The sequence below is a fragment of the Eublepharis macularius genome, chromosome 12 (genome assembly GCF_028583425.1).
Source record: "Eublepharis macularius isolate TG4126 chromosome 12, MPM_Emac_v1.0, whole genome shotgun sequence".
Lineage (NCBI taxonomy): Eukaryota > Metazoa > Chordata > Lepidosauria > Squamata > Eublepharidae > Eublepharis > Eublepharis macularius.
Window position 1 is genome coordinate 58,168,240 of NC_072801.1, and position 20,995 is coordinate 58,189,234.

Below are 20,995 nucleotides of genomic sequence, written 5' to 3' on the forward strand. Positions count from 1 at the left end.
TGAAAACTCTGAACTGGCACACACTTATTAACCCTTTCCATGCCAAAATGCTCCAAAAACAGCCCAAAACGGGCACTAAAGAAATGCCAGTACCACAAATAACAGTGGGATGTGTTAAAGAACAAGATTTTAGACATGAAAACTCTGAACTGGCACACATTTATTAATGGCAGACAGCAGGGTTGAACCTGCTGTCTGCCTTTAATAATGATTAATAATATTTAATAATGAACCATCTCTCCAAGCACCTGCTGACACTTTAGTCAAATCCCTCTTCAAATACCAATACCTCATGCAGTTTTCCAACCGAGGTGTCGCCAATTTTTGCATCACTGATTTTGTCCACTCTAATCCACTGTTCACTGTTCAAACACACACACCCTTCCCATCATTATTGCACTCACATTTATTTGGACCCTCTAATTGAATTGGTCTATCGGGAGCGACCCTTAAAGTGGATTCCTTTGTTTGGTTTATTATATACATTAATAGGCCATCTCTTTTTGATTGTTAGTTAGAGCATGCAGCCAGGTGACCCCTGAGGCTATGTTTTAAGTCCCAGGCTACCACCAGACAATTGTGAGCGGGGTGGGGGTGGGGACTGAAAACATGGCCTGGGCACACTTTCAGTTCCGAGTTTGCAGAACACCCTGCTGTCTGCCATTAATAAACATGTGCCATTTCAGAGTTTTCATGTTTAAAATCTTGTTCTGGAGTTTCTTTAACACCCCACTGTTTTTTGTGGTACTGGCATCTCTTTAATGTCTGTTCCGGCTTTTACCCCGTCCCTTTTAGGTGTAAATCATCTTTCATTGTATTGCCTCATCTTTCCCCTCCCTTCCACTCTCCCTATAAATATGGGGTGGACATGGGGGTTACCAGATGCATTAGGATTTCTGTAAGTGGCTCCACACGCTGTTCAGCAGATAGCTTTCAAGACCTGACTTTAAAGGTAACATTTTTACGTTTTCTTAAAAGTTTTCAGTATTTTCTAATTTGCTGTTTATTAGATTGTCATTAATTAACAGTTCTCTTACAAAAAAGTATCCCCGGTGGGTGTCCCTCTGGCAAGAAAGGGCTCTGCGGCTGCATCGGGATATTCCACTGCTTCGTGGCTGTCTGGAGTTCTAATCCTGCGAGGGAGACAGTCACGGGGTTGTGCGCCCGCCAGTGCAGGGGAGTTACGATGGAGTTACGAGTCATCCTATCCCACCCCACCCCCACCCCAGCCGTGCTCCCGGTCAACAATTATGGAAAACAAAACAATAAAACCAGGCGCAGCCAGACTTATTAAAACTCGTTATTATACAGTGTAAGCCGATGGACTTAGAAGGGTATAACATTGTTTAGTAGTGCACTGATAATCGAGGAAATACGGTAGGGAAGCGCCCTCAGACGGTTCCTCGTTTTCCCCCTGACCGTCAAAGGCCATCATCCAACTCCCATCATCCTTTTCTCCCGCATCAACAGAAGTCACGAAGTCATTCTAAGTCTCCCGTTCAGGAGCCATAGACATGGCAGCCTAGAGTGACTGCCGGAACTTCAGTTCCGGTTAAAACTCCTGGCCAAAATAGCCTAGTGCGTGAGATCGCTCTACACCGTATCATCTCTGTGAATAAAAATCAGCACGGCAGCAGAGGGAGACAGAGCCGCTATAATAGTTAGGCAGAGCCCACTTCGTCGAATCCGCAGCCATCTCTATTGTGAAAATCCCTATTCGGGGTTGGGGGGAACCCTCGCATTTAGACCGGTAGAACCAATCACGACGGCGTCGTTTTAGCGACAGTTTAGGAAGTGACGTGTAGAAAAGTTAGCGCGTGCGTAGTGGTCGCGAGAGCTGCGTGAAGCCGCTTGTCTGCGAGGCCTGGCTCGGGTGAGAGCGCGCGTGGGCTGCTGTTGCTGGTCCAGGGCGGGAGGGTGGGAGTTAAGGGGGGGGGGGGTCGATAAAGATGGAGGCAGGAATGGGTGTGGGCGAGGGGGGAGAGAGACTGTATTGGTTTTTATTTTAATATTGGTTTTATATTTTATGCCATGTTTTTTCCAGTTTTCTGTGGCTAAAAGAACTAAAACTTGTAAGGTTTCAAGAGTAATAATAAAGCTCTGGGCAGCAGCGTTAAAATACTCTTTCAAAGTCCAGTAATAAGCAGCTGCATTCCGAAGGTGTGGTTGGGACTGGTGCATGATGCAACTTCTTGCAACCTCTTGGCTGGAGCATGGCGGGCTTGAGACTGGTCAGCACCTGGATGGGATAATTTCTGTGATTTATGTATGAGTTCCTCTGAAAGAAAACAGGCTATTGAGACAGTAAAGTTATGTGCAAGCTCTATAGCAGCAGTCAGCAATTAACAGTAAAAAATGAGATAGAATTCAGGTTGTAACAATCTAGTAAATTATTGCTCTATTTAGCACCAGTAACTATGTGGTAGTGTAGGAAGTACCAAGAAAAGCCAGGTTCATCCCCAAGGAACTTGCTGCTGGTTCACACATTAATAAAATAAACACAGGCTGGATCTAGGGTTCCTAGCCCTACACATCCAAGTTACAGGTTCTCAGTTTCTCTACACACACTGCCTGATTCAGATCATAACGATAGCATAATAATAACAACATTTGATTTATATACTGCCCTTCAGGACAACTTCATGCCCACTCAGAGCGGTTTGCAAAGTATGTTATTATCCCCACAACAATAATCACCCTGTGAGGTGGGTGGGCTTAAGAGAGCTCCTAGAAGCTGTGACTGACCCAAGGTCACCCAGCTGGCTTCAAGTGGAGAAGTGGGGACTCAAACCTGGGTCTCCATGTTAGAGTGCCATGCTCTTAACCACTATGCCAAACTGGTTCTCAGAACAGGAGCTTCAGCCTTTCCCCATGTACCTTTTTCTTGACCAGAAACAATCCATGAGGGATGCTGTTTGGCTTGTTGGAGACATCCTCAAGTGTATATGTGAGTTTACTTTATAGGCCAAATAGCATACCCCCAAGAGTATTGCTGATCAGGAAAGCAGCACAGGGAAAGATTTAGGCCATAGTGGGTGGAGAACCTACAACTCAGGTATGGCTGTTGCAGAGGTCCCAGGGTGGGGACCTCAGACCTGTGTCTTCCGTAATGTGTGATTCAGCCCTCACAGTTCAAAATTTGGCATGTGGGAAGATAGCAGAGGGAGTAAGATGAGAGCAAGAGTAAAGAAGCAAAGAAGATCCCTCTGCAGGTATATTGTCTTAGGGGATGATTCAGTATAGGTGAGGACTGAAGAGTTGTTCAGAAAGTATATAAAACAATAATACAGAAATGCCAGCTTAAAATAAATGGGACATCAACAAGTTCTTTTTTAAAATAAAATAATTGAACTAGTGACCCTTTAAATTTTAGCCCTGTTTAGGATTGGGGAGGGGGTCACTGACCCAGAGCCGCTGCTGCCATGTCGCGTTTCTTTACTACGGGCTCAGACAGCGAGTCGGAGTCGTCGCTTTCTGGGGATGAGCAGGTGGCCAAGCCTGTCGGAGGCAACTTTGGAAAACAGTAAGTGTGGTGGGCGCAGGGTAAAGTGGGGGGGGGGATACTGGGTCAGTGAGCCATTAAGAAGTGACTTCAGTTAGGTAGCAAGAGATGTGGAGTTGAGAGAGTGTTTGGGGGCCCTGAAGACTTGAAAGTAGCAACAGAGTGAGTTTAATTCACAGCACCCAGCCCATACCCCTTTCAATTGCCCCATCTTCCTCCCGCATACATACCTTGTTGCTCCTTAAGCCCCTTGTTTGTGTCTGTTTGGCAGCTTCTGTAAGAACATAAGCCCTGCTGGGTCAGACCATCCAGTCCAGCATCCGGTCTCTCACAGTGGCCAACCAGTTGCTCTGGATGACCATAACAGGGCATAGAGGCCAAGGCCTTTCCCTGATGTTGTCTCCTAACACAGGGTTTCGGGGGGGGGAGCTGTTCTGCCTAAGTTTCTTTTTCTCTTTTCCCCTTAAGTTCCACTTTTTCAGCAAAGATTTTTCTGAATCATCACAGCAGTGCCTTGCTTGTTCTTTCTTTGCTGCCATATGACCATCTTTTGTTCCATCCATATTATTCCTTTACTAATCGCTGCTTCTTTTCTAACAATCATCATTAAGGCTCTCCAGAAAGACAGAAGGCATGTCAGTTTTATGGCATGTACTTTGCCTAGTTAGGACGCTAGTGTTGTGGGAGTCCTGTAGGCTTGCAGCCTCATTTCATTTCTAATTTCCTACCCCCTCCCTTCCTGATATGCCCCTTTTGGGGAAGTAAAGTAGGTAGAAGGATGGATTAGCAACTGGCAAGTTGTTCAGGACTTCTCAGGGGGTCAGTTTTGGTCTTGGGCCTATTAGGCATTTATTGAATCCTCACAACAGCCCTGTGAGATAGGATATGCTCTGGCCCAAGGTCATCCAGCAAGCTTCCAAGACAGAGTTGTGATTTGAACTTGGGTCTCCCAGATCCTAGTCCGGCACTCCAACCATTACACCAGGATGGCTCATGCCAGTCTAGGTCACCACTGAGAGCACTTTTCTGTGTTTGCTGTTCTGCCAGAGGTGGTTTAGGGAGGGCAGGGTCTTTTTGGTGGTAGTTCTGAGATTGTAGCCCTCCCAAGAGATCTCTATCCTGGTGTGTTCCTACTAGATTTCAGAGCTTAACTTAAAATGCCTTTATTTAGTGGACATTTGTGGTCAGTAGACCAACAGTGTACTGGGGTTCCTTTTTATTTCTGTTGGCTCTTTTTGACCAGTTCTTATGGGTGAGTTCTTCATGGAGTTTGCTGAGCCAAGTAAAGCAAAAAGCAGTGTAAATATCTTAATAAAAATGTGAGTTAGATAAAGAATATTCAGCAAATATTGGCAAGCCAAGTTGAGTTCTAGATAATTCTGTGTCTGTTTGGATTCAGGCTGTGTGTCCTGAATTTCTAGTCTCCCACCTCGTTTTTTCCCATACTTGTTAGACCTATGGTCTACTGAGACTCCTCTTTTATTTAGGCACGTATTACTGTTGGCTCACAACTTAGGGCTAGGTTTGGTTCTAAAGTGCAAGGGTTCCATCTCATCTCTCTCTTTCTCATAGGCCTCTAATTCTGAGTGAAGATGAAGAAGATACAAAGAGAGTGGTGCGCAGCGCAAAAGACAAGAGGTGATGTGTTGCTGATCTTGGTGAGAAGTGGGATGCTTGGCTTCTGGAGGGCTGGGCCCAACAATACCTTCAAATGTCCAGGATATTCCCCATTCTCACAGAGGGTCTTGTGTGACATTTTCCATCAGGCATAACAGCTGCAGCAGCCCCTTCTAAGTCACCCAGGCGGGATCCCCAGAGATGTAACTGTTCTTCTTCTCCCACTTCCCTCCAAATTTTTGCAGGTTTGAAGAGCTGACCAACTTGATCAAAACCATCCGAAATGCCATGAAGATCCGGGATGTCACGAAATGCCTGGAGGAGTTTGAGTTGTTGGGCAAGGCATATGGGAAGGCCAAGAGCATTGTGGACAAAGAAGGGGTGCCCCGGTTCTACATCCGCATCCTGGCAGATCTTGAGGACTACCTCAATGAGGTATTGATGTCGAGGAGGCAGTAGTTATGGATCTGTGGAGGCTGTCTCTGAGAGTTCTTGCGCCTGCTTAGGGAGGGTGACTGTCTCATGTTTTTATTTTAGTCTTCCTCTGAGGGCTTGTGGCTCTCCCTAGGTCAGGCTGAGAGAAAGAAAGAAAATGCCTGCCTAATGTTACCCAGAGAGGTTTCATGATGTTCTGTGCCTAGTTTCCCTAGTCCAGTCTTTTAACCTTTACCCCACACTGTTTTGTCATTTCCGATGACCAAGGGTAGTGCTAAGGGGTTGGGGTTTTCTTTTTCTAGCTACAGTTGTGGAGAAAAAAGAGAGTGGAACATTCCTAGCGTCTTTGTCATGGCCCTGATGTAGGAGGGGTTTGAATGGCAGAGGTGGAGCCTTAGGATAGGACTCGGGGTTTGCCAAGACCCAAAAAGTTGGGTTGGAAATGCTCAGGTCTCTTGTTTCCTTTTTTTTTTACTGCATGCCTCCTGCTTCCTGTCACGTGGAGATAAAATGAGGAGGCGTATTAAAGGGAAAGTGCTGCAGATCTGTTCGGCAGTGCAGCTCCTGACAGTCTGGAAGGGCATCTGAAGGGGGCGCGGGCAAAGTGGCATTCATTGTGGCAGCTCTTTTAGTGCATATGGAAAAGGCAACCCTTGTGGTGACTGGATCCTCGGGAGTAGGCTAAATGTGGGAAATGCAGATGAGTGTTTTCATAAGTTCCATTCCTGTGTAAGAGGCAGGTGTGGTGATCTTACTTTAACATAGCAAGGAGCACGTGCAGGAGAGAAAGGGCCAAGCTTTCTTACACCTCACCTTGCTCAGTTTCTCCAGCCCGCTTGCTTGGATCTCAGCTCCAATACCAGCTGGGGTCAGAGAAAAATGGCGTAGGAGTGGGTTGGCCCCTCTCTCCATTCCAATCTTTTAGGCATCATCTACTTTGTTAATGGAACAGAAATCCCCTTCACATCCAGCCTTGATTGGGAAGCCAGAAAGCAAGATGATCTTCCTACGTTGCATATTTTGGGAGGGAGCAAAAACTGCTTTGTGGAGCAGATGGCTGGTGTGTCATCTCTAATCGCTTCTCCCTCTTTTCTCATCCTTCATAGCTATGGGAGGACAAGGAAGGCAAGAAGAAGATGAACAAGAACAATGCCAAGGCACTGAGCACCCTGCGCCAGAAGATCCGAAAGTACAACCGGGATTATGAGAGCCAGATCACCTCCTACCGTCAGGTACCCCACACTTTAAGGCAAAGGACTTCCAGCAAGATGGTTGAGAAATACCTTGAGGAAAGGGAGGAATTGTCTTCAGTAAATCCCAGGGATGTGGATTTGTCAGCCTTGTTAAAAGCTACATGCAGCAGGAGCTTGATGGAGTCAGGCTGTACTGTGAAAGGACAAACGGGTGTCGAGGGAGGGTAACCTATCCAGGCAGCCTGTATCACACAGTCTCTCCATTTCCCAGAATCCTGAGCAATCTGCTGATGAAGATGATGAGAAGAAGAGCGATGACTCAGAAGGTGAGTGAGGACAGAGTAGTGGGTCATGGTGTGAAGTTTCTTTATGGGTGTGAGTTTTTGTGGGGAGGACAGGGGAAGGTACACATGATGCTGGAGTTTAGTGATTGGAACCACAGGGCGTTCATCCTTAAAAAGCAGCCCAAGGGAGCAGGTGGTGGAATTCATCCAAGGCAAGAGGGGGGCTTACTAGTTGTACGCCTTATCCCTGATTTGGAATGGCCACTTGACCTTTCCTTAAGCCTCTGTAAGGGGAGTGCCCCCCCCTTCCCCCTGCCCTGTACCTAAAGTGGAGGAGGTGTTTTCGATCAGGGACACAGCACATGAAGGGGAGAGTTAAGCACAGCCATCCATGGTACTGAAATCCCAATCCAGGTTCAACCATGGTGGCTCTTTAGGACCAAACAGCCCATCAGGACTTCCAGAACTTGGCACCAGACAATTTTTTTCCTTTTCCCTGCTTATTTTATTTTCAGGATCTTCCTCTATGGATGAAGATGATGATGATGGGATGGGCGCAGCTGCCTTCCTGAAGAAGAAGGAAGGCGCTGGCGAAGGACGTGGCAAATTCCTCAAAAAGATGGAGGTGAGAGCTGTGAAACAGCTGCTCCAGGGCCACCCCCACCCACATCTGTCCTGCAGAAGGAATCTGGGGCAGCTCACTGGATTGTAGAGATCAGGTGTGGGGTTAAGGGGGGGAGAGAGAGGGTGGGGGGTGAAAACCTTTACACAGACCTTGGAAACAGAGATGGGTTTCCTGGAGGCTTGGCAGTGATAAAGCCCTTTCCCCAGTTGGTTGTTGCTTTTCACTACTCACTCCTTGCCTCCCCACCCCTGCACTGCATATGCATAGGAATCTTTGACAGGGTTTGCTGGTTGATCATCTTTCTCCCTTTCTACTTTTCCTCTGGCAGGATGAAGATGAGGAGGAGGAGGATTCTGATGATGATGAGGACTGGGGTTCATCGGATTCTGAATCTGACTCTGAGTCAGATGAGGATGAAGGCAAATATACCTCGTTGGCCTTCAAGTTCCTTAAAAAGTAAGAGGGATGGTTATATTGGGCATGGTGGGAGACATAGTTGAGTGTCTGTATCTGGGCATGTACGCAAGACTTAAGGAGCAGCATTATCTCTATTAAATAATGGGCGGCAAGGGCCTTCAGCAGTGAAGTGATCTCTGGTCAGAATGTACCACTTCTAATCTGAAAACAAAGCTCTTGAGTTGTGTTGGTCCCTGGACTGAATAACTGACATTGTCAAAGGACCTAGCCAACTATTTGGGCCTTGTTTCTATAGCAAATGACATCTGCGCCTGTTGCTTAACAGTCTCCTGGGAGGCAAGGACACTTTTTAGGCCTAGATAACCGTGGAAATATGGAAATCTCCAGGGCCAGAGTCTGCTGGGTGCAATTTTCATCTAGGAAAACTGAGCTGTGCAAGTTGGCTAAGGTGGCACCTTGGATTTTGGCTTTATTTTGAGCATTCCCTGGAGACTTGGCATATTTAACCCATGTTTAGAAACTAGTTTTGTTAAGTAAATACTCAGATGATCTTGCCCAGCTTAGGTGGATTGGTAATGCTCCATTACTTGGTGCATCTGTGGGAATTTGGTTTATATGGCTTATATGGTTATGATTTGATTTTTAGGTTGGATTTATTAGTGCATGGCTCAGTTTGTAAGAGGCAAGTCGCTGTTTCTAGATTTCACTGGCAGCCGAGGTCCAGTTTTGCCAGGCGTGTCACAGATAGGCAGCTACTAGAAACTCGGTTCCCGCATGCCCGGAGGCCCAATTCAGGATTGTGTCATGGAGTGAGGAGCAGGCTTCACTTCCTCACCCCACTCCTCACTGTCTGCTATACCAGAAACAGCTTGGGAGAAGTTAGTTGCACCGTTAGGGCGCTGCATGTGCACTTAGGGAAGTGGGAAACCCAGCTTCTGGCAAGCCACATGGTCTAGTTTGGACCTTCAGACTTCGTAGGTTAAAAAGAACAAGCTTACTTTAACCCATCCTCGATTCTCCTAACAGAACTGGAACTGAAGAGGATAAGAGGGTTCTGGAGAAGAAACGTGAGGAGAAGGCTAAGAAGAAGCAAGACCACAAATCTAGGAGATACGAAGGTGATGAGGATGACAATGAGAGTGGCGAGTGGGAGAAGGTCAAGGGAGGTGTCCCACTGGTTAAGGTAAGGCACTGCTGCTGCCCCCTCCAGGCAGCCAAGGGACTGGCAGTGAGATGCAGCATGAAACAGAGGACTGCCGCTGCCTCTTCGTTTTCATCGCTGCTCATCATCTGCCTTTTTTTCTTGCTGCAGGAGAAGCCCAAGATGTTTGCCAAAGGCACAGAGATCAACCATGCAGTGGTGGTGAAGAAGCTCAATGAGATCCTCCAAGCCCGGGGGAAGAAAGGCACCGATAGGTGAGACTAGGACGGGGGGAGAATATTTTGTACAAGAAGGGTGTTGTCTCCCTTGACTTTTCCAGACTGCCAAATTGCCCCTTGGCTGATGCCATCCTTTAGTTCACCTGTCATGTTTCCTTGTGATACTGGGACTAGGCTGCCAGAAGCAGAGCTGGCCCCTAGTTTTTGTGGGCAGGAGACTACACGTGGGTCCCTTCAACTCTCAGTTTTGCTTTTAGACCTGAAGGAAGTAGCTGAAACCCTTGTGAATGTGCAAACTCCTTTCCGTAACCACAGCCAGCCTCAGAAGAGCTGAGATTTTGAGAGGCATCTCCAAAGGCAAAGGGTGCTGCTTCTATGCACAGCCTCTTGCTTCATAGACTTATAAAATCCATGTCTGGAAATCACATAGGAGAGTCTTGCTATTGATGTCAATGGGAGAGGGTAGTCCCCCTAGGTGTGCATTAATAGGAATTACAGTTGCATGGAGAGCTGGTGGGCCCTTCAGCTGTCCCTAGACCATGGCAAGTGCCCAGTGCCACCTATTGTTGATACCAGCCATAGTTACAGCTGACAGGGGCTGCAGTGAGGAGGGAGCAGAATCACCTCCTTGCTTCTCTCCAGTGGGGGTTATTTTTCTGCCCCTTCTCCTTCTTTGCTGCAGCTCCACAAGCATTCAGCAGTCCTGGGAATCAACTTTCCCAGGGTGGAAGGAGTTTCTGGGAGGAAATAATGCAGGAAATATCCATGATTCTTGCACAGGTGGATCACTAGATCTAACTCAGTGTTCATTAGAGTTCAAGGCTTTAGCATAGGCCAGTGAGTGCTGTGCTATCTTTGGGCATTATCATTGAGTAATTTTTCCTCCATCTATACAAATACATGCTGATCCAACCCTTTCTCCCTCTCAGGGCAGCACAGATTGAACTTCTGCAGCTGCTGGTTGGAATTGCAGCGGAGAACAACCTGGGAATTGCCATTGATGTAAAAATCAAGTTCAACATTGTTGCTTCCTTGTATGATTACAACCCCAACCTGGCAACTTACATGAAGGTATGGGGGCAGGAGTGGGGATAGATCTCCAGCATGAAGCTCAATCCCTTTCCCTTGGGACATGTGGCCTTGTGAAGCTGTGGCTACTGTCCTGAAATGCTGAGTGGCTTTTTTGCCCTGCTTGTCATGTAGCCAGAAATGTGGCAGAAATGCCTTGACTGCATCAACGAGCTTATGGATATCCTCTTCGCACATCCCAACATCTTCATTGGTGAGAATATTGCAGAAGACTCGGAGAACTTGTCCAACAATGAACAGGTTAGTGTCACATGGGTGCTTCTGGGCCTAGGCTAATAAGTCCTCTCTCAAATGCCAAAAGAGTCCTGGAAAGGGCCCTGCTCTCTCCTACTGCCTTTTACTGTCAGAAACCAGCCCTGGAATATTGGCTAAACTGTTATGGTTCTCTAGCAACTGTTATGATTGTATGTAGCTCCTCCTTTGTCATCAGGACAGTGTGGATTGAGCTGGAGGCAGTGCATAAGGATGTTGGTGTAGATGAGCTAGCCAAAAATAAGAGGGCAGGAGCGTGCATGTGTGTGTATTTGCATATAGTATCATAGACAGCAGACTTCAAATAAACACTTTATGACCTGCAGCATTATGTTTGAGCACAGGCAACATTTAAAGATGTTTGTTCTGCTACTGAACAACCAAAAGAGGGAGGGATGGGTTCCACCCAGGGTAGAACTGGTCACCTAAGGTCCAAACAAAGTGTTGGGTCTGGCGTGAGTTAGGTTATGGTTCCTCTGACCTTTGTACACCCAGGTATGAACTGAAGTTCCCAAACATACAAGCAATACACATGGACCCCTGCAGTGGGGCAAATAGCAATCCCCCAGGCCATTTCAGCTCATGAAAATGGCACAGGAAGGAGGGCTAAAACCCATCCTCCCCCTGCACTGCACTCCTAAGCCAAGTACAGCCCTGACATGCTTAGTCCAGTTCCCTGGCATGTCTGGCTGTGCACAAATCAGTCTTGTGCCAGATGTGACATCTGCTTTGGTCCTAATAAAGAAAAGGCATTTTTACTTAGTAATAATGGGCCAGAGAGGCAGCTGCTTCTGTGCTGTCATTTGTTCATCCGTAACCTTTTGCCTAATGTTATACCCTGGCTTAATAAAAGGCTCTGTGGATGCGAGTTTGATTCATTGCTGCTTAATGGTGCTTGTGTTTTTCTTGCTGTTCTGCCATAATAGTGCTTCTCTGTGACCACTGTTGTTCTGGCCAGCGGCAGAAGTGGTCCGTGTGTTTACTACGCCCAGTGGCATTTGACACCCCTAAATTCCTTTGCCTGTTTCCTTTTCGTAGCCCCTCCGTGTACGTGGCTGCATTCTAACACTGGTGGAGCGGATGGATGAGGAATTCACCAAGATCATGCAGAACACAGACCCCCACTCCCAAGGTGGGTGTGTTGGGGAAGGAATCTTGGAGACCCAAACTGGGGCTTGCAGGGGGAGAATTGGGAGTGGGACTGAAGCCTGCAGCTAGAAGAGGGCTGCTGTAAGATCACTCTGCTGTACAGGAAGCTCATGTGCTTGGCATTGTAAGAATTACTTCAGTCTGTTGGCTTGTTCCAAAAAATCTCCTTCCCTGCATTAGGAAGGGTTTTAAAAAATTGTATTGCGAAGAGCAATGTGTGGCATGTATGGAGAGGGGAGGGGGGTGGAATTGAATGAGGAGCAGCTACTTGAAGAAGCCTCCACTTTGAACACAGATTCCTTGTTTAGACACATCCTGCACGTGTTCAGATTTGAATGAAGCTATCATAAGGACTAGAAACGGGGGAGGGGGTTAAGCATCCCTAAAATCGAAAGCTGAAATTCTTATTATTCTGCACTCAATATTGTTCTGTTTTACATGGCATGTTGGAAATGGCTGGCCCTGCCTGTAAGAATATTGTAAGAATGCCTGTTCTGTCTCCACCAGAGTATGTGGATCACCTGAAGGACGAGGCCCGGGTCTGCAAGATCATCGAACGTGTGCAGGTCTACCTGCAGGACAAAGGAACCACAGAGGAGATCTGCCGTGTTTACCTCCGATGCATCCTTCACACTTACTACAAGTTTGACTACAAGGCCCACCAGCGGCAGCAGGGGCCAGCTGGGGACAGCAAGGTTGGTTCACCCCAGGAAGTGGCCAGGCCCCACCTGGACAGCAAGTGCGTCAGTGTCTGCAGCTGTAGCGTGCCAGTGTTTTGAGAGGGGAGGGTGGTATATATGTGTGTGGCACAGCTCCTAAGACGAGAGGAGGAGGAGGTTTGCCGTATTCTGACAAGAGGTGTGTGATTTCTGCAGCTCCAGTGTAGTACAGGAGTTGTAATAGACATTTGTGGCTTGGAGATGTTGTTTGCAAGCTGGCCAAACTTCAGGGATTTTTGTTTTGAAGATAAAGCATTGCATGGATATCAAGGGCTTGGAGGGAGAAAGACGTTAGGGGTTTTCAGGCATATGCATATTCACAACTAAGCTTCCTCGGAGGTTATCCTGAGAAGTGAGACGTTGTTGATGGTGCCAAGAATGTTTTGTGAAGATCTCTAACACACACATCCCCCCCACACGTCCTGAGCTACAATTCCTTGATTTGGGAGCCTTGAGGAAAAAAAATAGATTTGAAGTTAGCTTCCATTCCTAGGGTAGATGTAGGTTGGGAATTGTGGCAGGGAATATTCACAGGTGATTTTTCCAGTGGAATGCAGAATAGGGGCTCGTCCCTTGGTTATTTTACAGTCATGGTTATCTTTTTGCTTGTAGTCAGAACAGGACCAGGCTGAAAACGAAGCTGAGGATTCTGCAGTCTTAATGGAGCGCCTCTGCAAGTTCATCTATGCCAAGGACCGGACAGACCGGATTCGTACCTGTGCCATCCTGTGCCACATTTACCACCACGCCCTGCATGATCGCTGGTACCAGGCCCGTGATCTGATGCTCATGAGCCACCTGCAGGACAATATTCAGCATGCAGACCCTCCAGTACAGGTTAGAGAACAAAAATAGGGCAAGAAGGATTTTGGGAGTAGAGGGAGAGATTAGGTATAGCCAGTCCTCCAAGGGCAGTGAGTGACTGGCCTAAAGTGGCCACCTCTCCCAAGAAGCTAGCTGTTTCACTTGGATAAATGATGGTGCTAGGCTTGGAATGGAGCAGAACCTGTTACTGCACAGAGATCCAGTGTGGTTTAGTGGCTAGAGCATCTTTGAAGACCCAGTTTCCAATCCCCACTCTGCTATAGAAGCTCTTTGGGTGACCTTGGATCACTAATTCACTCTTAGCCTGACCTACTTCACAGGGTGGTTGTTACAAGAGAGCCAGTTTGGTGTAGTGGTTAAGAGCACGGGACTCTAAGCTGGAGATCCGGGTTTGATTCCCCACTCCTCCACTTGAAGCCAGCTAGGTGACCTCCTCCTCCTCATTATTATTAATGATAATGGTAAATAGAGGAGGGAAACAATGTGTGAAGCTGCTTTGGGAGTCCCTATTGGGAAGAAAAGCTGAGTATAAATATCTAAACAAACTGGTGATCTTCCTGTCTTCATGCTATGTACATATCCAGTAGCCTGAGCCACCCTTCTCGGACGCGATTCCTTTCCTAGTTTCACACTGGGCTCTGCCATTGTTCTCTTGGGGAAAAAAACAGGCTTGGGGAACAAGGAGGTAGGGTAGACTGGCTGGGAAAGTGTAAAGGCTGAAGAAGGTCAAATAGTCTGTGACATAGGACTAGTTCTTTGCCCTCATTTCTGTGCCTTCTTCTCTATGAAAACAGCCACAGGAAGCAGGGTGGGCTGTTGGTCATGGCCTATACAGGCAGAAGGCAGCCATAATTAGTAAGCACTGAAGGTCATGACCTCTGTAACTCCTCTCTTTACTATTGCAGATTCTGTATAACAGGACAATGGTGCAGCTGGGCATCTGCGCCTTCCGCCAGGGAATGATTAAGGATGCCCACAATGCCCTGCTGGACATCCAGTCGAGCGGGCGGGCCAAGGAGCTGCTGGGGCAGGGCCTGCTGATGCGCAGCATGCAGGAGCGCAACCAAGAGCAAGAGAAGATCGAGAAGCGCCGGCAGGTTCCCTTCCACATGCACATCAACCTGGAGCTTCTAGAGTGCGTCTACCTGGTGTCAGCCATGCTGCTCGAGATCCCCTACATGGCTGCCCATGAGTTCGATGCTCGGCGGCGCATGATCAGCAAGCAGTTCCACCACCAGCTGCGTGTGGGCGAGCGCCAGCCGCTTCTTGGTGAGTGGGTTCCTGGGTACCCGAGTCAGCCATTTTTTCTGAGAAAATGGCTTTTCTGGCTGTTGCTGCTTCTGAGTGGACAAGGTAACTGTCGGCAGGGATTTCCTTCATGCTTGATTTGGTAATCTAAGGTCCTTCAACTCCTTTATATTCCAGGTCCCCCAGAGTCAATGAGGGAGCATGTGGTGGCTGCTTCCAAGGCAATGAAGATGGGAGACTGGAAGACGTGCCACCGTTTCATCGTCAATGAGAAAATGAACGGGAAGGTCTGGGACCTCTTCCCGGAGGCTGACAAAGTGCGCAGCATGCTTATCCGGTCAGTTTGGAGTGGGAATTCGGAGTGGGCGGAAGGCAGGGGAGAGTATGAGAAAATCCAGCCTTTTTCTTTTAAATGTGAAGCTGTGGATTATGCAGAAGCAAGGAGAACAGTCAGAGGAAGAAGGGGGGATGAGAGGGTGGGCAGGCTTTACAGAGGGGAGTATTTGAGACGGAGAGAAGGGAGCAGAAGTGAGTGGATTATACCAAGAGCGGATTACACCTCGTTCATGCACAGGAGCTTGGGGACTGTGGCTTGCAACAGGAAAGAGTAGTTCAGCCCTTTACTGATTCTTCCTTTCAGACCCAGGACCCGCTTTAATACCAGCCTGCTATACGGGTCAGTTTATGTGGTTGTTCTTAAATGTATTCTTTTACTTCCATTTTGGGGACTGCAGTCATCACTTTCCCCTAGAGAACTCTGGGAATCTTAGTTCTATGTATGCGAGAGTCAAGCTAAATGTGCAGTTTTTTAAAGAGTTTGGTCTAGGTTCCCCAGACCCAACTCGGATTCCCTGCAGCCACACAGCAGCTGTGGGAATGGCTGTTAAAAAATACAGGAGAGCCCAGAAAGCGACAGAATGGCACAAGGGGGGGAGGAATGCTCCCCCACACGCCTTCTTCCAAAATAGGAGGGGGGGGGGATGTATCTGTTTTTGCTGGTCTGTGTGGAGCATTCTCTGCACGTGGAGCAGTGAAAACGAGGAAATCCCCTCACCCGTGGTGCTGTTTTGACACAGGCGAACGGCTTGAGGGGGGGGGGAGGCAGGAGCTCTTCCTTCCCCTGTGGTGGCATTCTGAGGCTGTTTGGGCCCACCTTTATTTTTTTTAACAACCATTCCCTAAAGCTGCTGTGTGGCTGCAGGGAACCCAGACTTAACTCTTTAAAAACCTGCATTGTTTAGCTTGACCCTCAGTCTCAGTCAGAGAATTATTTTGCATTTGCACCATATGGCAACTCCCAGGCTTTTTGGAGGAGGCCATACTGGTTAAAATGCTGTAGCAATTGCATTAGCATTAAATATGAAAACTGCATCCTTTTCTTTATTTGTTTATTTAACTTCTAGCCGCCCTCCCCGCAGGCGGGCTCAGGGCAGGTTACAACAGGGTATAAATACATTTTAAAACACAATAAAAACCAAATCATGATACAAATGTAAAATACAGGTACCAAAGGTAGCAGCCATTCCATCCACCTCTGCCGAAGTGCACAGGGGGAGGCGGAGTGGTAATCTGTTCAGGTCACACTGACTTCTCATGTGGGGGAGATGAAATGTCTATATAGCCCCTCCCCAATAGGAGAGCATTGGGGAGGCTTATTGGATGGATATAAGGCCGACCTCAGTCATATGCGTGGTGGAACATCTCCGTCTTGCAGGCCCACCAGAATAAAAGATCTTGGCAGGCTCAAGTGTGTACAGACAGTTCCACCAGGTTGGGGGCAGGACCCTCCTCTCCAGCATTGACTTAAAAAAAAAAAAAACTAGTTCATCTGCTCATGAAACCCAGGTTAGACCAGGTCATGTGCGTTGGGTTTAGTTGAAGACAAATGGTTTTTGGGTCCAGCTAGCCAAGGTGCTGGGAGGCCCATGATGGTGGTTCTTTCCACGTTTCAGAGCTTGCTTGCACCTCTGCACAGTACCAGTTTGGATCATTGGGGAAGTGGAGAAAAGCAGGTTTATTATTTTTTTTTCTTTTACAGGGTGGTTAATAACGGAAATTAAACTAAGTTGACAGGGTTAAGCTCAGTCCCTTCCCATCTGTGCATTTGCCCATAAATGTTAGATCAGTGAGGAAGATCTTCATTGTGCGTAGTTTGTCCTTTTAGAGATTCCTCTTTCTAAGCTCTTCTGGCTGTTTCTCTGGCTCCCCCTACAGGAAGATCCAAGAGGAGTCTCTTCGAACCTACCTCTTCACTTACAGCAGCGTCTATGATTCCATCAGGTACTGAGATGGGGCTGGAGTGGGTAGGCTTCTCTTGAACTGCTGCCTCCTTCAGCATGGAGTCCTCTTGCTTAGAGTGCATATGGCATCAGTGGCTGGGAGTACCCAGCCAGGAGAGGTGGGGGGACTCCCTGGATTCAGCCTCTCCTTCCAGTCAATGTGACCCACCCAAAAAATCCTTCCCTTGTACTTGGGTGCACTTTTTTCATTTGGTACACAAGTGCTAAGTTCTGCAAGGGCCCACGTCCCGTTATCAGAGCCTTCTGCTTTGCAAGCTGCTGTCCCCCTCCTCCAGTAACTGAGCCACGATCTCTGCTTCCTCTCCTGCACACCTTCATCTCCTCTTCAGCATGGAAATCCTGTCCGATATGTTTGAGCTGGACTTACCGACTGTGCACAGCATCATCAGCAAGATGATCATCAACGAGGAGCTGATGGTGAGATCTGCTGCATGGAAGTGCTGGGAAGATGCAGGGGTGGGTGGGGCTGGCAGGCAGGATACCAGATGGCAATAAAAGGGGAGTGGGACAGGCCAGGAGAAATGTGGCCCTCCTGCACAAATCTGCTTGAAGCACTTCCCGAATCAAAGGCAAGTTCCTGAAGCAACTTCAAGAAGGCTACAGAAGAACTTTCATTGGACATTCTTGAAAGAAAAGGGAAGCAACAGAGTGAGATCAAAGGGCTTTAAGAGTGTTTGAAAGCTCATAGTAGAGCTTCCCTTTCTGAATTGATCCAAACCTCCCCAACTCTGACCTCCTTCCCCCCGCCCCTTCCCCAAGGCCTCCCTGGACCAGCCCACCCAGACAGTTGTGATGCACCGAACGGAACCCACATCCCAGCAGAACCTGGCACTGCAGCTGGCTGAGAAGTTGGGCAGCCTCGTGGAGAACAATGAGAGGGTCTTTGACCAGAAACAAGGCACCTATGGCGGCTATTTCCGGGGTGAGTGGAGCAAATAGGCAACTCTCTTGTCCTAACAGTTTCTGCCTCTGTTTCTCCCCACTCATTCAGTTATTCCTCTGGCTAAGTGGAGTGGCAGATATTTCCAGTGTTTCAGTGGAATCCTCATTTGTTTTTTTTAAAAGTCTATGCTCCCATTTCAGACAAAGTCAAGCCTTTGTGGTTGTGAAGAAACACCTGACAGTATTTAAGCAATTTCCAATTTCTTGGATCCTGCCTAGATTTCTGCAGGTGCAAGGAAAGGGGACAATTTTTGCCAGTCCCTTGATCCCTGCTTCTCCAGTCCCCCAACAGAATTTCAGGGTGTTTTTGTGCTGCTGCAACAGAGCAAAATTGGTGACCCCCCCCCACCCCAAGCTTGGAAATCTAGATGGGATCCATGCCATTGATTGAATGTAGCGTCTGGTTGTTGGAAGATAACTATGTTTTCCTTGCCTTGTTGCAGGGTCCAGCTGTCTTTGATTCCAAATCTTCTCCCTCTATGTAGGTCATTAAAAGTGAAATGCCATTTCCTTTCTCAGATCTCCCCAACCTGAAAAATGCCACAGTGTTTCTAAGTCAACCATTTTCTGAGAGGTTTTCCAGGGTGTCTTTCACCAGCTTCATTTCCTGTTCATAGATGCAGAGGAGTTAGCCGTGTTAGTCTGTGGTAGCAAAATCAAAAAGAGTCCAGTAGCACCTTTAAGACTAACCAATTTTATTGTAGCATAAGCTTTCGAGAATCAAGTTCTCTTCGTCAGATGCCTGATACAGATACTGGCCAAATACAGAAGAGCAGGAGAGAGAAGAGAGGCGGCCAGTATCTGTATCAGGCATCTGACGAAGAGAACTTGATTCTCGAAAGCTTATGCTACAATAAAATTGGTTAGTCTTAAAGGTGCTACTGGACTCTTTTTGAATTTCCTGTTCATGTTTCTCATCTCTGTCCTACAGATCAAAAAGATGGCTATCGTAAGAACGAAGGAGGTTACCTGCGTCGCGGAGGGTACCGACAACAGGAACGCCAGAGTAACTACTAATTCTTGGACTGTCACCACAGAACTTTCTCATGGGAGAAGCTGGGGGGGTGGGGGGTCTTCTTCAGATTGCCAGGTTTTAAACACACAGAATAAAAAATTGGTTTGAAAGGAGACTCTATGTGTAGTTCTTGGGTACACAATGGAAGACAGGCAATACTATGTCAGGACAAAGAAATGGGGTCATCTGCTTGAGCCCATATCAGCAACCATCAGCTTTTAATACCGGTTCCCAAAGAGGGGAGGATGTTGGAAATGTTGGAGAGAGTGAGCAGAGATCCATCCAAGGCCAAACTTTGCACGGTTTGCCTGTATTGCAGAAGTATATCGTCCATAAGGAGCAGGAGAGAGCACTGACTCTCCACTATTAGACTAGACATTTCCAAAACTTGTCCATGTTCACATGCTGGTAGAGAGCCATTACTTCCTGCAATGCATGTCAAAACATGAATGTCAAATGTTTTGCTTTCTTTTTAAACAGATAACTTCCCTTTCCCAGAAGTGGTGAAAATGACCTTTTCAGAGAGGCTCAGATTTTTTTTTTTACAAGTTTTATCATTATACAGTGCGATGATCAGATCAGCTGTTTTTCAGTCTTTGCTGAATCCTCCATCAGGGTCTACTTTGCTCTTAGTTTTCAGTTTTGTTATTTATCTGTAATAGCAAATTGGGTTTGATAAAGCAACTGGGGACCTGCAATGGAACGTTTCAGATTGTTTTTAATTTGTTCATTATGTACCTGTGCATTGAGTCCCTTGTGTGAACTGCAGTATGGGATGTGAATTAAAAAGTAAGTGGGGAGCAAGTTAAAAACAATTCACAACATTTTAGATAATGGGCTTGGATCCAACTAGGCATTTCCATGGGCACAAGAGTGCAATTTTCCTTGTAGAAATGGATTTCAGGGGGCATTTTGGGCTGCCATTGAGTGGACAGGAGCAGGGCGGGGGAATCATGCTCCTTGCACCTGCCAAAACAGCTAGTTTCATTCCAACCCATAGCTTTCCCTTTGTAGAACAATTTCAGAGGCTTATGGTCTTAAGAGATCCATTGCAGTTTATGAAACAGGGAACTAGCTAGGTGGTTCTTCAGACTCAGAGGGATGAAATTGCCTTATGAATAGGATTTGCCAGCTTTGGGTTGAGAAATTCCTGGAGATTTGGTGGTGGAGCCTGGGGTGGGTGGGGTTTGCGGAGGGGAGAGAGCTCAGTTGGGGCATAATGCCATAGAGCCCACCCTCCAAAGCAGGGAACTAATCTCTGTAGTCTAGAGATCAGTTGTAATTCCTGATGATCTCCAGGCCTCACCTGGAGGCTGGCAACACTATGATGTTTGGATTCGTGGTTAGGCAATAGTATTATTTACTTCATTTATACCCTGCCTTTCTTCCCTATGGGAACCCAAACCGGTTTACATCATTCTGCATTTTATGACCACCACAACCCTGTGAGGTAGGTTAGCCTGGGAGTGTGTATGACTGGCCCAAGGTCACCCAGCAAGCTTCTATGGCAGAGCAAGGATTCAAACCTGGGTCTCCCAGATCCTAGTGTGACACTAACCATTGCACCACACTGTCTCAAGACATGTAAGACCTAAACTATTCGGTGATCTTAACCAGTTTTCAAGACTAAACAAAACAAGTTGGGCCATTCTCCCTCGGAGGTGCCAGGCTGTATGGTTTTGATAGAAATCTAGATCACCCTCAGGAGACACACAGAAGCAAATGTGAACAAAATTGACAGGTGAGAGGCAAGAGCTTCTCCTAATGTGTGACCCCTCTTTTATACAAGAGGTGCAACCCCTCCCACACACCCCACTTGCCATTGACAAAACTGAATATCACCAAATTATAACTGGGTCACCCCTCAAAGTTCTACCCACTAATCCTGTTCACCCTACCTTCATATCTTAACCATGCCCTTAAAACATGGAGGTTGAATTCTGTCTAAACTTACATTAACAGAAGGTGTGTCCATCATCATGATGGAACTTCCCTGCCTCCTT

At 47.2% G+C, this 20,995-nt stretch overlaps 1 protein-coding gene across 1 annotated transcript; it reads left to right on the forward strand.

The window, feature by feature from the left end:
• Nucleotides 1–1,790: 1,790 nt before the first annotated feature.
• LOC129338857 (eukaryotic translation initiation factor 3 subunit C) lies at nucleotides 1,791–19,100 on the forward strand. Its single transcript, XM_054993376.1, has 21 exons — nucleotides 1,791–1,873; nucleotides 3,374–3,523; nucleotides 5,075–5,140; nucleotides 5,365–5,554; nucleotides 6,661–6,786; nucleotides 7,019–7,073; nucleotides 7,547–7,656; nucleotides 7,985–8,112; nucleotides 9,100–9,256; nucleotides 9,386–9,489; nucleotides 10,383–10,524; nucleotides 10,657–10,782; nucleotides 11,833–11,926; nucleotides 12,451–12,638; nucleotides 13,275–13,499; nucleotides 14,393–14,756; nucleotides 14,913–15,072; nucleotides 16,950–17,015; nucleotides 17,365–17,452; nucleotides 17,795–17,957; nucleotides 18,909–19,100. Exons 2-21 carry the CDS (start codon nucleotides 3,423–3,425, stop codon nucleotides 18,992–18,994), a joined length of 2,739 nt encoding a protein of 912 aa, XP_054849351.1. The 5' UTR covers nucleotides 1,791–1,873; nucleotides 3,374–3,422; the 3' UTR covers nucleotides 18,995–19,100.
• The last annotated feature ends 1,895 nt before the right edge of the window (nucleotides 19,101–20,995 follow it).

Coding starts and splice junctions, on each gene's coding strand:
- LOC129338857 (XM_054993376.1), top strand. CDS start 3,423: ATGTCGCGTTTCTTTACTACGGGCTCAGACAGCGAGTCGGAGTCGTCG. Junction 5,555..6,660: donor TTGAGGACTACCTCAATGAG/GTATTGATGTCG, acceptor CATCCTTCATAG/CTATGGGAGGACAAGGAAGG. Junction 15,073..16,949: donor GTGCGCAGCATGCTTATCCG/GTCAGTTTGGAG, acceptor CTCCCCCTACAG/GAAGATCCAAGAGGAGTCTC.